The sequence below is a fragment of the Sparus aurata genome, chromosome 13, assembly GCF_900880675.1.
Source record: "Sparus aurata chromosome 13, fSpaAur1.1, whole genome shotgun sequence".
NCBI classification, from domain to species: Eukaryota; Metazoa; Chordata; class Actinopteri; order Spariformes; family Sparidae; genus Sparus; species Sparus aurata.
The window spans coordinates 16,495,282-16,513,631 of record NC_044199.1 but is presented as its reverse complement, the minus strand read 5'-3'; the positions used below and the strand labels follow the sequence as shown (position 1 = coordinate 16,513,631).

The 18,350-nt window shown below is 42.6% G+C and overlaps 1 protein-coding gene across 1 annotated transcript; it reads left to right on the top strand.

Annotated features, from left to right (window-relative positions):
• Positions 1–3,741: 3,741 nt before the first annotated feature.
• Positions 3,742–13,519, top strand: ripk4 (receptor-interacting serine-threonine kinase 4). Its single transcript, XM_030439094.1, has 8 exons — positions 3,742–4,038; positions 6,622–6,913; positions 7,707–7,855; positions 8,247–8,296; positions 10,193–10,351; positions 10,606–10,721; positions 11,394–11,634; positions 11,747–13,519. The coding sequence occupies exons 1-8, from the start codon at positions 3,857–3,859 to the stop codon at positions 12,994–12,996; spliced, it is 2,439 nt and encodes an 812-aa protein (XP_030294954.1). The 5' UTR covers positions 3,742–3,856; the 3' UTR covers positions 12,997–13,519.
• Positions 13,520–18,350: the final 4,831 nt, after the last annotated feature.

Genomic DNA, 18,350 nt, shown 5'->3' with positions numbered 1-18,350 from the left:
AAAGGCCTGTCGACTCCCCTCCAGTTAGTTAACATCTGTTCTACTAATGTCATTACGGGTGACTGGGGCTTAAGGTACATGTATCTTTCCTTAAATCCTTAACCAACAGAAGCGACGTATTGACAAGAGACATGATGAGTGCCAGTATTGTTTTATAAAAGCCAAACCATTGAAACTTTTCATACTCTCCATATCTAGGACTATAGTTTAATATTGGAAAGATCAAACACAGCTGCAAAGAGAGATATTGCGACCCAGCAATGAACTCTGCAGAAGAAAAAAACGTCACCGCTGACAGATTCGGTAACATTTCCATGTTTCTTCACTATTTCAAATGTGAAATTAGCTTGAATTTTTTGCAGTTACTCACCATGAATATATCTTTGAAGCTGAGTCTTATCACAGGCTAAATGCTTTAATATAAACCACCAGTAGGTGGCAGTAAAGTCTGCCAACATCTTGCAGACATGGGGAAAAAATTAGTAATCATCTTGAATATTCCCTGTTACATAACATTTAATATTGATTTTCCTTCTAGGACAAATTCTCTCAATCAGTGAAAAATAACAGCGGGCATTCAAAACAATTTTTTTCAAGGTTTAGGACAAAGAGCTGTCATTGTGAATTCCTCACAGTCATACTTGGTGTTTGATAACCTGCATGCCCACACACATGCCTCAAAGACTTTCTGATGAAAGGGGTTAGTGGGAAGATGCAATTAAACTTTCGATAATATGCCAGCACATACCTGAGCTGCCACCAACGGACATGCTGTCACAAGCTGACATTTACTGTGCAACATTCTAATATCTTAAGATAAGTGGTTTGTGTTGCTCCTAGATGTCGTGACATAGGTACTAGTGGCATGATTTACTATTTACAGCAAAGATTTGAGTCGAAACAAAAGGAGCCACTCTCTCAGAGTGGGAAGAAGTGGAATATCCTGATTTACTTTCTTGTTTTTAACCCTGAGCAGTAACACAGATTAAAGGAGCTGATTTAATTAACACGTCAATAAAAGCTCCACTCTGTTGCTAATGAGCGAGAGGTGTTGTGACGCCTGAGAGAATACATTTACACTTTGGACGAGGGGTGGACTAACACCTCAGAAGGCTCCAGTTCACACCGCCCACCAACTTTCAACCTCTATCTGCTGTTCATGTTTATGCCTCTGAGCAGCTCGGGGGACAAACACTGATCTGTGCGGCAGTGACAAGATCCAGCAGCCTGAAATGTACCCTGGATCCTCGCGGAACAACGACATCTGCTTTTTGTCTCGACAGCTTCCCTGATGACATATTTCCACTCAGTCCTAATACCTCGTCCTTCCAGTTTGCCAATTTAATCTTGAGCAATGGGTGGAGTAGGGTGGCAACATGACATCATGTATTAATGCCAAGTTAGGTAGAGGTAAACAGAGGTTAGATTTTTATCAGACAGCAAACAACATTACCGAATAAATAATTCTGTTTGTGGAGGGGCATTACATTGCATTTTTATACTCTGTTGTGCCTGATTAAATAACACAGGGCAAGAGGAGCTGATGCGCCAGAGCATCCGCAACAATTTGCACGTAGATGTATCTAATATAGCTTTCTGGTTTCAATTTAGGAATATTTGGTATGACTGGCTCAGGTCTTGTTCTGATTTTCTCTCAGGAGGAAAGAGTCACGTGCAGAGCTAGGCCTCCTGGAGGAATAAACACCCATAATCGCATTGGATTCCGTTCTGATCATGAGCCGTTTGCTGCCAGAGGGGGAAAGCTAACAGGTTACCTCTTAACATCCACAAAAGTGGATTTATCTTCACATCTGTTTATCAACCTGACTGCAGCAGCAAACACATGGAGGTGACCTCCAATGTCGGGTGTTCATGCTCTGTACTGTTGATTGCTGACTGGAGGGGAAATGTACTTGAACATAACCTGACAGAAGGGAGAGGGGAAAAAGAGGAAAGAGAACCAGGATCTCTGTTGAGTGCTGATTTTAGTGCGGGGTTGACCTGAATTCAAACACACATAAACACACACACCCTCGATGCCTGCTTACTAACAGTGAACGTACAATAAAGTAATCTGGCTGTTTGGGGCGAAACAACACTTGTCTGAGTAATGCTAATGAGCACTGATGACCCTGCATTCAAACTTGTTTCGCTGGTGGTGAACACACCATTAAACAACCACCACCGCTGAAGGCTGGCTAACACAAGATAACGCTAACATTGTCAATTCTAGCTAAAGGTTACGTTACTGACATTAATATTGCTAATGCTAGCTGGCTAACATTAGGGCAGCACAGTATGCTGTGCAGCTAGTGATGGGTTAAATGCAGAGGACAAATTTCGGGTGTGTTTACATGTCTGACAAATAAAGATTCTTCTTCTTCTATCTTAGGTATAAATCAGATCTGGCAACTAACGACTCTTGATCGCTGATGAAACTCAGATAACACGTGACACCAGCAACGTGACACTGTTGGCTCCCCAACCTTGTCCGAGGCTGGAACCAACTGTAAGATCATACATAGACATAAACAAAACAATATTTTTGGACTGACATACATGTTTTTAAATTATCCATTCACAATCATAAAACATTTTTAAGAAGCCTTTAAGTAACATCTGGAGATTACTATTTTAAAGAAAATGGTTTGTCAACATGAAACTGTTATCAATTTGACCTTTGAGACATTTTCTTACATATTATATATTACAAAGAAACATTTTAACAGTCCCTAAGACTAAGATTTCTGGTTCAACAATCTTGTTTTTTAGGACAAAACCTCTTTGCGGCCTTAACAATGATCTGTAGTAAGGGCCTGTATACGGTACAGGCATTAGGACCTACATTTAAGTGACATTTCAGTCTGATGTCTGACATTCAGGGGCTCGCAGCTGAAGCCCTGCATTCCTTTAATGAACACTGTTCTATGATTTGTGTGTATGATGTATTCTGTGCATTCTTGCTTCATTACATTTACATCAACCTATAAAACAGTAATTTGAGATTGGGTTGGTTTGTCCTCTGCTGCATGCTTGTTTTATGACGAGTGAGAAATTAATCATTTACAGTCTGCTACCAGAGGACATGGGTTCGAGACGGTTTGAGCGCAGAAGTGTCCTTGAGCATAACACTTTGTCCCATATCGGCTTCATGGCTTTTCTGTTTCTGACCCTGGACTACAATTGAATAACTGACAAAGATTTTTCCCCCCTGTTCATGGCAGAAACACACAGACATTCACACAGTTCTGTCACTGGTAAATTCCGTGTCATGACGATCCGCAGCTATGAGAGAACACGATGACCCCTCTGCTGGGTGAGTTTGTGCTGAGAAGATGAGTCCACACATTCCCAAACCCTCGGGTCAATATCACATAACCCACCTATTGTAAGGACACCTTCCCTCTTCTTACCTCGGGCTGCTTGAGTTGGATAATGACTACAGTGCGACAAAGGGGTGTTTATGAAATAACACATCCCTGGGTTCATGGACTCTGGCTCATGGCAGAGATTATTCTCTCCTTTTCATGGCAGAAACATGAGGAAGCTTGAGGCTTCGGGGCATCTGGAAAACAAATGTCTAGGGACACTGTGGCGGCGTGGTGCCTGGTGGCCTGTCTTAAATTTTTCCACCTCTTCCCTGTGTGTTTCAAAACCAGGAAGTGATGTCACGGCAGCAGGCCCAACCCCTCCTTTTACCTGAAGAGGAGGAGGGGCCTCACTGAGCTTGACAAGGGGAAAAACAAGGAAGAGCTCACAAGCGGGCAGGTCGGTGTGTGTGTTCACTTGCCCTGATTGCGCCTTGGAGACGAACAAAAAAGGAATTTACCCAGCTGGTGGGTTTACTGACACGGATATGGACGTCCCTGACTCTCCACATGGGAATATGGGGCTGTTAAGGACCTTTGATTGCTCGGAGTTTGGCAGCTGGGAGAAAATAGGCTCCGGTGGATTTGGGCAAGTATACAAAGTCCGGCACGTACAGTGGAAAACATGGCTGGCTATCAAGTGCCCTCCCTGCCTTCATGTGGATGACAAGTAAGTTCCAGCTGTTAAGCCAGATGTTTTCTCTTTGAACATGTGTGTATGTTAAAAAACATTTAAAAGTGTAAAAAAAAGTTTAGCTGAACATTTGGACACTTCTTCTTTACTTATGTTTTTACTCCTCCTAGGCCCCAGATGTCACATCCGTCTGTTCTCAGTGCCTGTCCCTTAAGTTTATTATTTGATGAGCAGTGTCTCACCAGATGGTAGACGGACAGAGGCTTTGATTGTGATTGTGCTGATTTAAAAAAAAAGAAAAGTCATTCAGTGCTTCAGACTTTTTAAAAGTTAAACAACAGAGGTTGTGTGTGACTCACTTGCTGCCCGTCTGGGCACACGAAGCAGCTAAAGAGTTGCCCGAGCAGCAGACAGAGGCCATGTTTAGATATTCAGACACTGTTGAGCTGTGTTTCAAGGAGTATTAACTTGCTGATTCATCCCCAAGGGTAAAGGTAAAGGCCCACACTGCTCAGGGCCATTTCTGTTCGCTCACTCCAACCAGACCAGAACATAAAGGGTTCACTGCTGATCTCTCTAATCAACAGAGAAGTATTTATGTAATGGCCCTCAGGGTACCTCCCTGAGGTCATTTACATAAATGTACATGTCATTAAGGGTAGCAGGGCTTCTCCCGCAGGCACTAATAGAGATATAACAAGCATCTTTAATTCTGTTACAATTTGCATACCCATGAATCTCATCTTTGCTCTGCATGGATCCCTGGCTAAAAAAAAGACAGAAAAGGGATTTTTGTTTGGAAGTGTTTGTATGAGAGAAAAAGTGTGTGTGTGTGTGTGTGTGCGCGCTTGTGCGTGGCTCAGCTGTCCTACTGTGTGTGTGACCGGTGTCATGTTCTGTGTGAGTCGACCCCTTCGCTGGCACAACAGCCTGCATTGCAATGGAACTTTCCATTCTTCTCAACTTTTAACCCATACAAATATAAATATTCCCTCACAAGAACCTTAAACCTTTTAACTTGTAGACAAATGTGTCTGAGTGATTCATATGTGACACTGAGTCACTGAGTTGCACCTGTCCTTTCTGAATGATGTGACACTGAGATTGAGCTCCAGACACGGATATCTACATCCGAGTGAAATTGCCTCAATCGATCACTCGACTGATTATGTTCTTTCTTTTGTTTTTTGATGGTCTGATATCAGATTATGATCTCTCATCTGGTCAGCGTCACCAAAACATTTAAAACAGATAACTTGCAAAAAGGAAGTGCCTATTCAGCATTGCTATAAAAAAAAGAAAAAGAGGACTGACATCCTCTCAGAACCTGCGGTGCAACTTAAAGCTTCCGCTGAACCTGAACCGAAGATGTTATCATGTGCAAACATCTGCAGAGTACATAAACAGTCATTGGACGGCAGCCTTCGTTGACCCACGCATAACATTCAGCAGCTCAAAGACTCAAAGCCACCTTTGTCTGCCGGGGTTGCAGGCTGCTGCTGTGTGGCACTGACAATAAAAGGAGCTGTAAAACCGGTCTTACTGGGCCTCTGTTGAAGCAGAGACATTGTTTGGTTCTGAAGAGCACTTTGGATTAGATGAAGGATTTAGCAAACAAGTGCTCGCCCATTCTCCCGTATCATGTTTGACTATTCTTGCCTGGCACATTTGGGGTCCTGGCCTCCCCTCACTTGCACTGACAATACAGGAGAATTATAGGAAGGCTGCCCCCTATAGAACACGACTCTTTTAGTAACCTGATACACTTGGCGCATAAAAGACTCTGAGGAGATGTAGGAGTCTCTCCTGTGCATCTAATTTCATTTTATTGATGGTGGAAAAAAAAAAAGGCGAATTCCCAGTCCGGCTCACCTAGTTCTGCTTTTGAAGCACATTCCAATAAATACAGCCATTAGTGACTTATCTTTCTCCCATCTGTCCTCATTAAGACTTTGCTGTTTTAAATCAACCTCTGCTGGAGATATGGGCGCTGAGGTCACGATTGACCCGCACAGTTGGGTTTGAGGTATGTCAGCAGAGCCGGTGGACTGATAAAGGGAGCTGTGCAAAAGGTTGAGCAACAGAGAACAAGAGCTCTGTTTAATGCTCTCCTGATGCATTCCAGGCTGGTCTGGAATTCCCTCCAGGCCTTAAAAAAGTGCCTCTGGACAGTTGAGTTCACAATCCACATGCTTCAGATAAACGCTGGTAAATAAATTGTAGAGGTCTGCAGAGGTCCCGCTGTCACAGCCTCTAAGGTTAACGCTAAAACACATTTTGCATAGCTGGGTGCTCAGTGAGGATGATGTGTAATGGGCTGGAATCTGGGTGAGGACAAAAGTTTTGCAAAGTATTACATGTCAGTGAGTAAAGCATGACCTCAGAATCATTAGGTTAATGTTTGATGAGATATTGGATTTGATAAAACTCTGTTTGGCTGTGGACGTGGAGGGTATTAGTTAAAAATAAACTAAGCTACATATCTTGAAATGTTTCACCTCGTTTCAGCCACGGCTTGTTGGCACTTCATAACATTGCTGACTCCAGGAGTCGCCCATACAATGAACCACAGACTTTGTGTAACATAAAAATGATGTAATCACTATGTTTAAATCACAGGGAGCGCTCAGAGCTGCTCGAGGAGGCCAAGAAGATGGAGGCGGCCAAGTTCCGCTACATACTGCCTGTGTACGGGATCTGTGAGGACCCCCAGGGCCTCGTCATGGAGTACATGGAGACCGGCTCCCTGGAGACCCTGCTGGCCACCGAGCCGTTGCCCTGGGAGCTCCGCTTCCGCATCATCCACGAGACCGCGGTGGGAATGAACTTCCTGCACTGTATGAACCCACCGCTGCTACATCTGGACCTGAAGCCAGCCAACATCCTGCTGGATGCTCACTATCACGTCAAGGTACAGAACTCGTCATGAAAAAGACACAAGATATGGTCCAAATCCTTTCTGTGGTAATGTTATTGTTTAAAATAGGTAAAGCTTAAATGTATGCAATTGTAGTCATTACTGAGAAAACTCATCAGAACAGCTTCAAGGTTTTGTTATGGCAGTAACAATATGTATTAAAGCATTTAAAAAAAAAAAAAAAGGGTTGGGGAAAAGTAATAATCATCAGAAAGAAATAACAAAAAGCTTTTATGTATGAAGTATCGGATGAATGGTTTTGGTGCTGTGAGACTGATTTGACAGCCGATTTAAAGTCACAGTTGGTGTTTTAGAAGGAATTTCAGCTGTGGGCTGGTTCGCTATGCCTTCTCATCCATTTTTAAATGACAGCCCTGCACACGCTCTGGGCAAATAGGTGTCTGTCAGCCTCTGTCGAACCTCTGAACAGCTCAACTGTACTAAGCGCAATGGGTGGGAATCTTCAATACTAGAGTTTAATACCTGGATGTAAACACCTCACCCGGGCCTGTCCAGACAGGATTAATTCAGCTCCTGTTAAATCTCCCTCTGTCAGTGTGTGTGGGTGTGCGCTCTTCCACACAAACGTGAAGGGCCTCTCCTCTCCTACAGGCTGGGACATGGCTGCGTTGCCCTCATCATACCACTGAGTGCACATAATAAGAGCTTAGCAGCCCGTCACACTCAGCGGGCAAAGTTAGTCATCAGTGTCACGGTTCTTCATGAGAAGAGAAAGCAGTGGGTCTTAGTCTTTTTGAGGGTCTTATCTGATCTCTTTCCACCACAGATATCTGATTTTGGCCTGGCCAGGTGGAACGGCCTGTCACGGGCTGACGACATCAGCAGAGATGGCTTCTGTGGCACTATCGCCTACCTGCCGCCTGAGAGCATCATTGAAAAGGACAGAGTGTCGGACACCAAGCATGATGTATACAGGTTGGACTTTTTTTAGTGTTTTGCATGCAACCTTTTTTTTGTGTGCATGTCAGGCTTTGTGTTGGGATAGGTGGTGCTGCCTGTCTGCCTTTCCCCTACTTATTTATCTTCAGTGAAGCTCTGACTCATAATTCTCTGTAATTAATCACATGTAGGAAATGGGTTTGGTAGCACACGAGTTATATCATGTTAAGTGTGATAAAGGCAGACTAATCTCATTTTCTTGAAAATGGTCTGACAATATATTAAACCGCCATTCTGGTTCACACAGTTAAAGTGTTGCACGGTACAAATCACGTGCTTAAAATAGAAAACATTCCAGTTACTTGGAAGTGTCTTCTGATAATTATCCTGTGCTGATCCTTTCAATTTCATTTTGCCTCCTTTCCAGTTTCTCCATCGTTATCTGGGGGATTCTCACACAGAAGAAGCCTTACCAAGGTGAGACTATGATTGATGCATGAAACCAGGGAGGTTTTCCTCTAAAGCTGATGGGAAGCTTTTTCATTTCTTATTATTAAAGCCATTCCTGCGGTGAAAATTCAAAAAGTCAGGGATGCTAAAAGTAAAAAGAAAGATGGCAAAGCACATTTGTTGTTCTCATGCCCAAACCTTACCAACCAAGCTGTAATAGGCACCTTGGTGCTTTTAAGTTAAATGCTGACACCATTCTGCTAACAAGCAACTTAATCTGTCAACATCACAATGCTAAAATGGTGACATTTAGTAGGTGTGATGTTTACCATGGTCGCCATGATGGGTCAGTATCTCCTAATTAGCACTTAACACAAAGTACAGCACAGACTGATGGGACGTCATTAGTTTTGCAGATATTTGGTAACAAACAATGTTTTGGACAAAATACAATTTTGACTTGATGATAATAAAAAACTTCAGGGTTACACTACACTAGTATTACACTAGTACTTTTTTCTGACACTGTCAATCAAAACAATAACAACAATTAACAACAATTAATAACAATTCGTTATTGAAAACAAGCTGCATGGCGATGAATAAAAGTGCCCCATAACACAAACGGTTGCAAACAATAGTGTGGCCAGTTAGGTGACTTGAAGGGTCATCTGTTGTTGTGTTTCCCTGAACGGTATAGCAACTAGAGGGTTTGAACATTGTTAGAAACATTTGGGTAAGTATTAGTCCCGAGAAGAATTTGAATGTCTGCATCAAATTATACAACAATCCTTCCAACAGTTGACAAATAAGCAGACGTTGCCATCCACAGAGCCACACAGCTAGCATGGCTAAAAGCTAACAAAAGAAGTTATTGAGGGTTATTTGTTTTGTATGTTCTGTAAGAATTCCTCTGGTGACCTTCAAAACATCAATTTATTTACTTAATATGTGATCAGTTCTACATGTGCTCGACCATTTTACAAATGTTGATATAAAAAATGTTCACTTAAATGTTTAGAGTTACGAGATTGTTTCTTGTACATTCTACTTACTGAATCCAACATCTGACTTGGTATCTAAAAATGTTTGGATCATCAAAAACATTAACTTTTATCAGTCCTAAATTTCCATCTATTTTTAACATTTTCCTAGCAGGGTTAGGCTTACATTGTTTCCAATAAAGGCCTAGAGGTCACACCTTTTAAGGTATGTGTGTGCGCGCGTGTGCGTGTGTGTGTGCGCGCGCGTGAGTTTGTGTATACAGGTGCTGTACTGTATTTGTTTACTCGCTGGATTCCAGAGCGTGCTCTGGACAGGGCCAGACTAGAAGTAGACTGTGTATTTTCCCAGGCGTATCAGATAGCACTTCACTTCAAGGAATCTGGCTCCTTTTAAAGGCCAGTTGGGTTTCCAGGTTGGCACTGGCACCGCCTATGTTGATCCAGACATAATTAAAAAGCGAGAAATAGCCCGGTTACCATCCCTTCCCATCTTCCTCCTCCACCTGCGGAGGGTATTAAGGCTACAATGGGAGGTGAAGTACCTGTGATTAAGGCCTCTACCTGTTTGTGTTGAATCATTGACTGGGCTGATCCCACAGTCAGATAGACAGAGGCCAGACCAGGAACTGCTTATCCATTTGGCTCCCATGGGAAACAACAGCATGTACACCTTATCTGAGCACACAGGGAGATGGTGGTAAACTGCGCGTAACTATCTTTATAGGCTTTGGTGCCTACCAGCACCCTAAATGATGTTGTCATACACTGGAGCATGTAACATGTCTTCACACTACATGTCCTCATCAGAAAAAAAGGCTTCAGATTAGATTCACGTGCCCCACAAATATGAAAAACGTTGACATATTGTGTTTTATTTATGTATTTTCTTGTCTGACCTTTATGATTGTCTTACCCATAGGAGAGAATAACATCCTTCAGATCATGGTGAAGGTGGTAAAGGGGGTTCGTCCAGATCTGGGTGCTGTGCCACGCTGTCGACCTTCAGCCTGTTCAGGGTTCCTGAGCCTCATGCAGCGCTGCTGGACCACAAACCCTAATGCCAGACCCAGCTTCCAGGGTAAAAAATGCCTCTCTATAACAAAAAAAACAAATGTCGACTTTGTTTATCATAGCAACAGGAAGTAAATCAATATCAAACTGACCCTAGTCCTTCAGCTGGACGCAGGATAACCCTTAGTACAGTGGTTTCTTAAACTGAGGTTTTTGTCTCCTGCTTTTAGTGCTGCTTTTCTTTCCTTTCTTCTCCCTAATCCCAACCCTGGTATTACTGAAACCTGACCTAGAGCTGTTTTTTTTGTTTTTCTTTAACAGAAATCACATCTGAAGCTGAAGAGCTTTGCTCTAAACCTCAAGAGGAGCCCAAAACACCAACCTTATCAACATCAGAGTCAGAGCCCACCTCCCCTAACACAGTCACAAGTGACCAGGTACGACTGTTTTTGAATGTAAAAGCCTTGTGATTCACTCATTTTGAACTTCTGGACACTTTGAAATGTTTTTTGAAGATTTCTTAACCGTGGATCATTTGAACCTCCATAAAAGTAATAAAAATGATCTAGATTTTGAACCAACAGTGGCTGTGTTGTGTTGCGTGAATCCCTTTCTTCAATACAGCTTTTAAACTGACTGTATGTATTTTCCATTAATGTGTAACCACACTTCCAGACAACGACAGGCTTATCTCCCAAGTTCTCCAGACATGATTATGACTTTTAATGTCATAAGTTGTTCAAGTGTTTGAACAGTTGCATCAGAAAAAGGAATGTTGACTGATGGGATAGTTTAACCTGTGTGTCATTTCCGTGCTCTTGTGTACGTGACTGGAGACAAACTTCCTGCTCATAAGAGGTGACAGCTGTTGCTAAATGATATCTGTCTGTAGGGTCAGGCAGTTTTCAAACTTCCATCTGTTTTCAATTGATTTTGACACAATCGAACTCAAGTTCAGCAAATTATCACAGTAACGTCAATAGGCATCGTACTGTGAGGGGCTTTGAATAAGAGCAGCGGCTACATACCTGAGTATAAATGTAATGGAATGTTAAGATTGTCAGAGACCAGCTTGTCCAAATATGCTTATCTGGATTTTTGTCTTCCAGGTAAAAGACAACAAGCCGGTGCGTCCAAAGTCAGCCATGTTGCCAGAAAAAGATTACAGCCTGTCTGAGCTGTTGAGTCAGGTGGATTCTGGGATCTCCAGGAGCTTTGATCGAGTGAAGGAGGATAGCTGTCACAGCAAGGAGAGCACTTGCAAGAGACTGTCCGGCATCTCCTCTGCAGATTCAGCCTTCTCCTCCCAAGACTCCATCACACTGTCTTTTGAGAAAGAAAGCACGTGTGGTAAGAGCTGATTAAAGACCTACAAATGGGACCATTATTCATGTGAACCACATATTTTATGTTTACTCAAGACTTCTGCCTTTAACCGATCCCTTGCTTCCCTCCTGCCCAGACTCTGCTGAGGTACAGAGACGGAAGCTGTGTGAGGCCATCAGGACCAAAGACACTGCCAAGTTGATGAAGATCCTCCAGCCTCAGGATGTTGATCTTCTCCTTGATGGTGGGGACAGTCTGCTCCACCATGCCATCACCTTGGCAAACGAAGAGGCCGTCAAGTTCCTCCTCCTGAACAACGCCAATCCCAACCTTGCAAATGGCCGTGGCTCCACACCCCTGCACCTGGCCACGGAGAGGCACATGAAGCCCCTGGCAGAACTTCTGCTCGGTCGGCGCAGCACCAACGTCAATGCCAAGGATGAAGACCAGTACACAGCTCTGCACTGGGCAGCCCAGAACGGGGACGAGGCCATCACGCGCCTGCTCCTGGACCGAGGGGCAGCTATCAATGAGACCGATGGCCAAGGACGCACGCCAGCTCATGTGGCATGCCAGCACGGCCAGGAGAACGTAATCCGTGTGCTGCTGAGCCGTGGCGCTGATGTTCATATCAAGGGTAAGGACAACTGGACAGCACTCCACTTGGCTGCCTGGCAAGGGCATCTCGGCATCGTCAAACTGCTGGTCAAACAGGCCGGCGCCGACGTGGACGGGCAGACGACGGATGGTCGCACACCACTGCATCTGGCATCTCAGAGAGGCCAGTACAGAGTGGCACGGATCCTGATCGAACTCGGAGCAGATGTTCACACGACGTCTGCTGGGTTAAACACACCCCTGCATGTGGCGGCAGAGACTGGCCACACCAGCACCTCTCGCCTCTTGATCAAACACCAGGCGGATATCCATGCCCAGAACACCAACGGACTCACTCCTCTCCACCTGGCCTCCCAGCGAGGCCACTTGGCCACTGTCAAGATGTTGATAGAAGAGGGGGCAGACCCCTACAGATCCAACCAGGCTCTACGCACCCCCTGCCACCTGGCAGCAGAGAACGGACACTGTGAAGTCCTGAAAGAGCTACTCTTTCACTGTCCAGATGGTGGTGCCCTGTCAGACGAGCAGGGGCTCAGCCCATTACACCTGGCAGTGCAGGGTGGATACTCAAACATCATCACTATGCTTCTGCCGAAGGACTGCCAGGACTTAGTCACTGAGAGCTCAGTGCAACCAGTAGCTGAACAACCCCCTGCACACGAGGTTAAGACGCTCCAGAGGAAGGTTGTCATTCTCAAACTGACAGAGCACAACAACAAAGACTGTCCACAATCCAGTGGCTCACAGTGTGCCTCAGCACCCTGCTAATGAGAGCAAAGACACTGCCAACACTGTACAGAACTGTCTTTAATGTCATTTTAATGCTATCGTGGTGCCACAGAGCTGGGTGAGGGTCATTCCATACTTCAGAAAGCTCTCTGGACTTAAAAAGCCCTTTCAGCACCGTAGGTATTTCCTGAAAGTTGTAAAAGCTTTGATGTAAATATGTACACTGTAAATAGAAAGTATAAATACTCTGTTGTGTTTTGAGTTTAAACTTTGTTTACTTTTTTACTTAACAAGCACATTTGTTTTTTGTTTTTTTTTACTTAACAAGCACATTTTGTGAGTCAGACTTACGATATGAGAACCCGTGATCTTTGGAGACCGTTCTCTATACTGTACTGCAGCTGGTATGCCTGTATGTTATATTTAATAGAATACAAGCTTTAGCAGGTGAATGCTGTAGATCATCAGAGCCATTGCATTTATGAAAAAACGTCGACCTTCAGTGTTCAGTACCTGTTACATATCAGTGCTGCATCATCCATTAAAACATTTTAAACCTTTACTTTTGTTTGACCTTTTTTCACATTTGCAACATGAAGAAATTATCTGAAAATGTTCCAATTCCAAGTAATAGGAGTAGAGAAGTAGTAGAAATGTTGAGCTACTGCAAGAAAGTAGAGGGGGGGAAAGGAAGGAACAAGGGAAAAAGAAAGGAAAAAGGTAATGAAATGCTAATGCTTACATAAAACTTTGTAATCTACAAAATATTCAGAAAAGACTAAATGAGAGAAACTTTCTCAAAGTGTACTCACTGCACTGTTAAGACTTAGTTTTCTCGAGACCTAGTGTTGAGCCTATTTCATGAAAAGGTATGAAAATGCTCATTTAAATTCTGATTTTAATTCCAGACTCTTTGTTGGCATCAAGACATTTTTAAGGAAATATGAGATACAGCTAGAATCTTTATTTGAAACATTCAAAAAATGAATTAACAGTATCAGCAGAATATGAAGGAACAATGTCATCGAGTCTACGTCAAAGAAGTCGGTGTAATGTTCTACAGAGATATCAACGGAAATTAGCATGTTAACCAGCTAGCCCAAGCCTGCCCTGTCTCATTATACACATTTCAAAAGTCTTCTTAGCTTTAAGTTTAATGAATAAGCAACATAAAATTCACTAAATGTCAAAAAAGGAAGTATTTTACACCTATTTTACATCTGTACACCGTCCGCCACTGCACCCCTCTGCTGTCCCCGTCTGCTATGTCTTCTCTAAGTCGGAGCCGCTGTAAATCACCTCTGTACTCTGTCCCCTGTGTTCAGACTGGTATCTTTTGGTCTTGGAGGCTGTGTTCAGTGCCAGTCTGGTGTCCACTGGTAAGCTGTTGTACTTGGTTGACCTGTGAGCTCTGTGGCTAACCGAGCTAACCTAGTTAAACAGCTGAAGAGTAGAGTGAGCTGCAGTTAGCAATTACGCTGCCCCCTTAATTTTTTTTAATCTAACACTGACAATAAAGGCAATAGCTGAACCAAGATTCTTATGATTTTAAAGTAAACAACACCTTCATACAACATGCCATGTTACTGCATGCTTTTTGTAGAAAGTGTCTTGTATCAAAGTCTGTCAGCGTGTGTGTTGTGTGCGCTCTACCTGCATGTGTGCAGGAATTACCAGCCTCAGTGTCGGGCAGGAGTGGCATGTCCGCATCTGCAGCCTCAACCGTAGTGTTTTTATTATGATGTCTCGGCTCCAGACCCCACAGAGCATGCTCAGGTTGGCACAGACCATGGGAACTGCTCCTGAGGGGGATCACATGCCGTAGGATGATAGATGAGTGAGAAGGGGCGATGGTTTTCTCCTACCTGCAATCTCAGCCTGTTGGCTAATTCCTTAGACCACTTCAACTTTTCATCACTCACTAAAACCAACATGCCATCCCCGACGCCTCAAGGGCTCGGCTTTTTGTAACCGGAGAAGCTGAGTGCGCTTGGCTGCTGCTTGTACTGTTTTTACAGCCCATGTTTGCGGAGAGCAGAAAATGACTGGTGAAATGAGTATAATGTGTTTTGTGTACACTCTTTCCTGCCTGTTGCCTGGTGATGTGTCTCAGCTGAAGCTATGGGGAATATAATGTCTACGTATCTCCTGTCAAGACTGCTGTTGTGTTTGATAGACTGGTAGGTTAGGTTTGTGTTTGTGTTTTTCATCTTCAACTACAGTTGTCTTTTCCATTGATTGCAACACGTTGATCCAAATAAAGGGATGGCTCTATATATACAATATAGACATTGGATACAATAGAAAAATAGAAAAATAACAGATAATTTAAACTCAACACTACAGCACTGTGGTGAACAATACAATTTAACACCAACATTATTTCCTTATTTTTTCTTTCTATAAAACACACAAATAAACTATATTAAAAAACCATACTAATGGCAATTATTTAAAATTATATAAATATATATGATGTTATTTTCTAAACATTTTTAAATAAAAAAAGTTTAAATACAAAGATTTTTCTGAGCTTCCTCTCCAATCGTATTGAGTCTCTCTTAATTCAAATACCTTTTTGGATACTTTCAGGTCGTATTTCTTTTTATTTTCCAGTTTGTTTTTAAACAATGTCAATTATTTCATTTTCATCTGTTCCTCAGATGCAACCCCAACAAAACTTGGGACACTGGCAAAGCGTCAATAAAACAGAATAGAAACACACTGTAGAGAGATTATGACAAGATATAAGTAGAGAAGTCAATAATCAAGAATAGATAATAATAAAAAAGAAAAGTAATACAATATAGAATTATAGTGAGAAAAAAAAGTTACCATAATATGTGACAAGTACTAACAAATACTAGTATTTACAATTAGAAATAGAATTTCTAGAAATAGAGACGTAACATGTGTCTTGTACTACACAATAACTAAAGTGTAGATGGTATTGACTAATACTGCAGTATGTATTAGTTGACAGCAGTAAACGGTATAAATAAATGCTTTAAAAAAAGGAAAATATTGATCATGATATTGCACAGACAAAATTGAACCAGTGAAACATTGTGAAGTGTATAGGTGAGCAGACATATTGCACTCAGGTTGTTATCAGGTATTGCACAGTTAGAGTCTCATCAATAATACACAGCTAAATAGTTGAATAATTAGAAATATCAACAAATTATGGAATTTTGGCTGTTAACAGGGTTCAATAAGTTCAGGGACCAGTCTGTTGACTCAGAGCATCTGACGCTCCTGAACTGAAAAGTCTGATGGCCACAGGCAGGAATGACCTCCTGTGGCACTCTGCTGTGTATCTTGGTGAAATAAGTCCTGCACTGAAAATGTTCCTGTGTTTGACCACCAGTGCATCATGGAGTGGGTGGGAGATAATGTCTGTGATGACACATAACCTGGACAGCATTTACATGTGGAATGTGGAGTTTTGGGATAATTTCACGACTTTCCAAGACATTTGTTGCCCCAAGTTCATCTTTCGAGTTTAACCATCCATGACTCATCTTCTATTCCCCTTATTCAGTTCTCTTCAGTTCAAAGTTCAAATTATTCATTGCACCTTGATGAATGATGGATGAAGTCAGTCCCTGCATTCACATTAGTCATAGGGCCTCGGGTGAAAAAAACCTGCCTGGGGTCCAGACTCCATTATGTTAACGCACAGCAGAACGAGTGCTGTCTGAAGCTGCACAGATGAAGCTCTGGATTGTCTGTTTGTTCACAGACAGGATGTGGTGTAATCTGCTGTCCAGAATGGCTGCCAGGTAAGTGAAGTTGTACTGCTCGGGGACGTGAATAGTCTGCTGCCAACAGTTAAGCGGCCACAGGGGTGTCTACATAAAATGGTAGAAAGTAACTAAGTACATTCACGTGCTGAGCTTTAGTACAATTCTGAGGGTAATTTGTGTATTTTCATTACAATGTGACTTAATCCTTCATGTCTATACATTTCAGGATTATTGTAGTTTTCTTTTTAGTATTTTTTTGGCCTTCATGGCTTTAGTGATAGCACAGCTGAAGAAGGTGACAGGAAACAGGGTGAGAGAGAGGGGGAGTGACATGCAGCAAATGGTCTCCAGGCCGGGAGTCGAACCCAGGTCGGCTGCAGCGAGGACAAAGCCTATGTACATGGGACGCCTGCTCTACCAACTGAGCTAAACGGCGTCCGCAGATTATTGTAGTTTTAACTCTACCGCATTTAACAGCTAGTCAGAGTTGTCCGCAAATATCATACTTGAATCAACGTAAAGATACCGTGTTAAAATATCATTTTGATAGAAGTGAAGTGAGTCAAACGAATAGCACTTGAGTAAGTAGCAACTATCTAGAGTAATTTTCTGGCAATAAATGTACTTAAAAAATAAATGTATGGAAAGTACTAGTAAAAGTAGGTTTTGCTCTAAGATATGGGTCGACCCATTATTGTAGTAAGTAATTACCACAAAATTGTCCTTATGTACGGTATTTGAGTAAATGGGCCTAGTTACATCGCATCATCATCAGTAGTTGAAACGTACTGATCTGAGGGTGGTATTCAGTATGATGCATCTACAAGTAACACACATTAAATGCATCATGAAAAGAAATCACAGTTTTTTCAGGTTACAGTCAATACAGCAGAATTCTGTTCGCAGCTAAAGATAACGCTTGCTTTCACAGTCTCTCAAAGCTTCATTTAAAGTGTCTGGGGCATTGCAAGACGTCTCTCTTGTCAGACAAGGTGTCTGGTTGCTCCTTTGTTTGACTGTGATAGGGACTTTTCAGGTTGGCAGAGTCACAACGCACTGCTCTGACGGACTAACAACACAGCGTTGACTAACTACGGGAGTGAGGCAAGGCCCTTGTCAGGATATAGTGGTGAATAAAAACTGTGTTGATGGCTTTAATCTCTGAAAAAGCAAAGAATATCTTTCCGGAAAGTTTGATTTATTCTTTTTCGTAATATCAGTTTCAGTTGCAGATGATCTAAAACAAAAAAAAAAAAAAAAAAAAGCAGCGAAAGGTAACAACACCTGTTCTGCTTTCTCACTGACTGCTGGGAGAGCAGAGCTCATGTAGAGCGCTGTGGGCTGTTTTTCTCCACACTCTTTTTTTTTCCTTCTCCTCTCCCCTTATTTTAACCTCACAGAACTCGTTGGACAAGATCTGAGACCGTGTGTCTTCAGGCAAGCGACAAGCTGCGACATGTGGAGGTAGAGTCAGGAGGAAAACATGGATGTGGGTGCACTCAGCATGATGAATTATAAGAATCATGGCTAACTGAGCGAAGGGTGGGTACACCATCGAAATGTGACATAACTCAATGATAGACGAGGGGTAAAAGTTCATTAAGGTCGTCAGGTACGGGAAAGCATTTTTAGTTATTATTAATG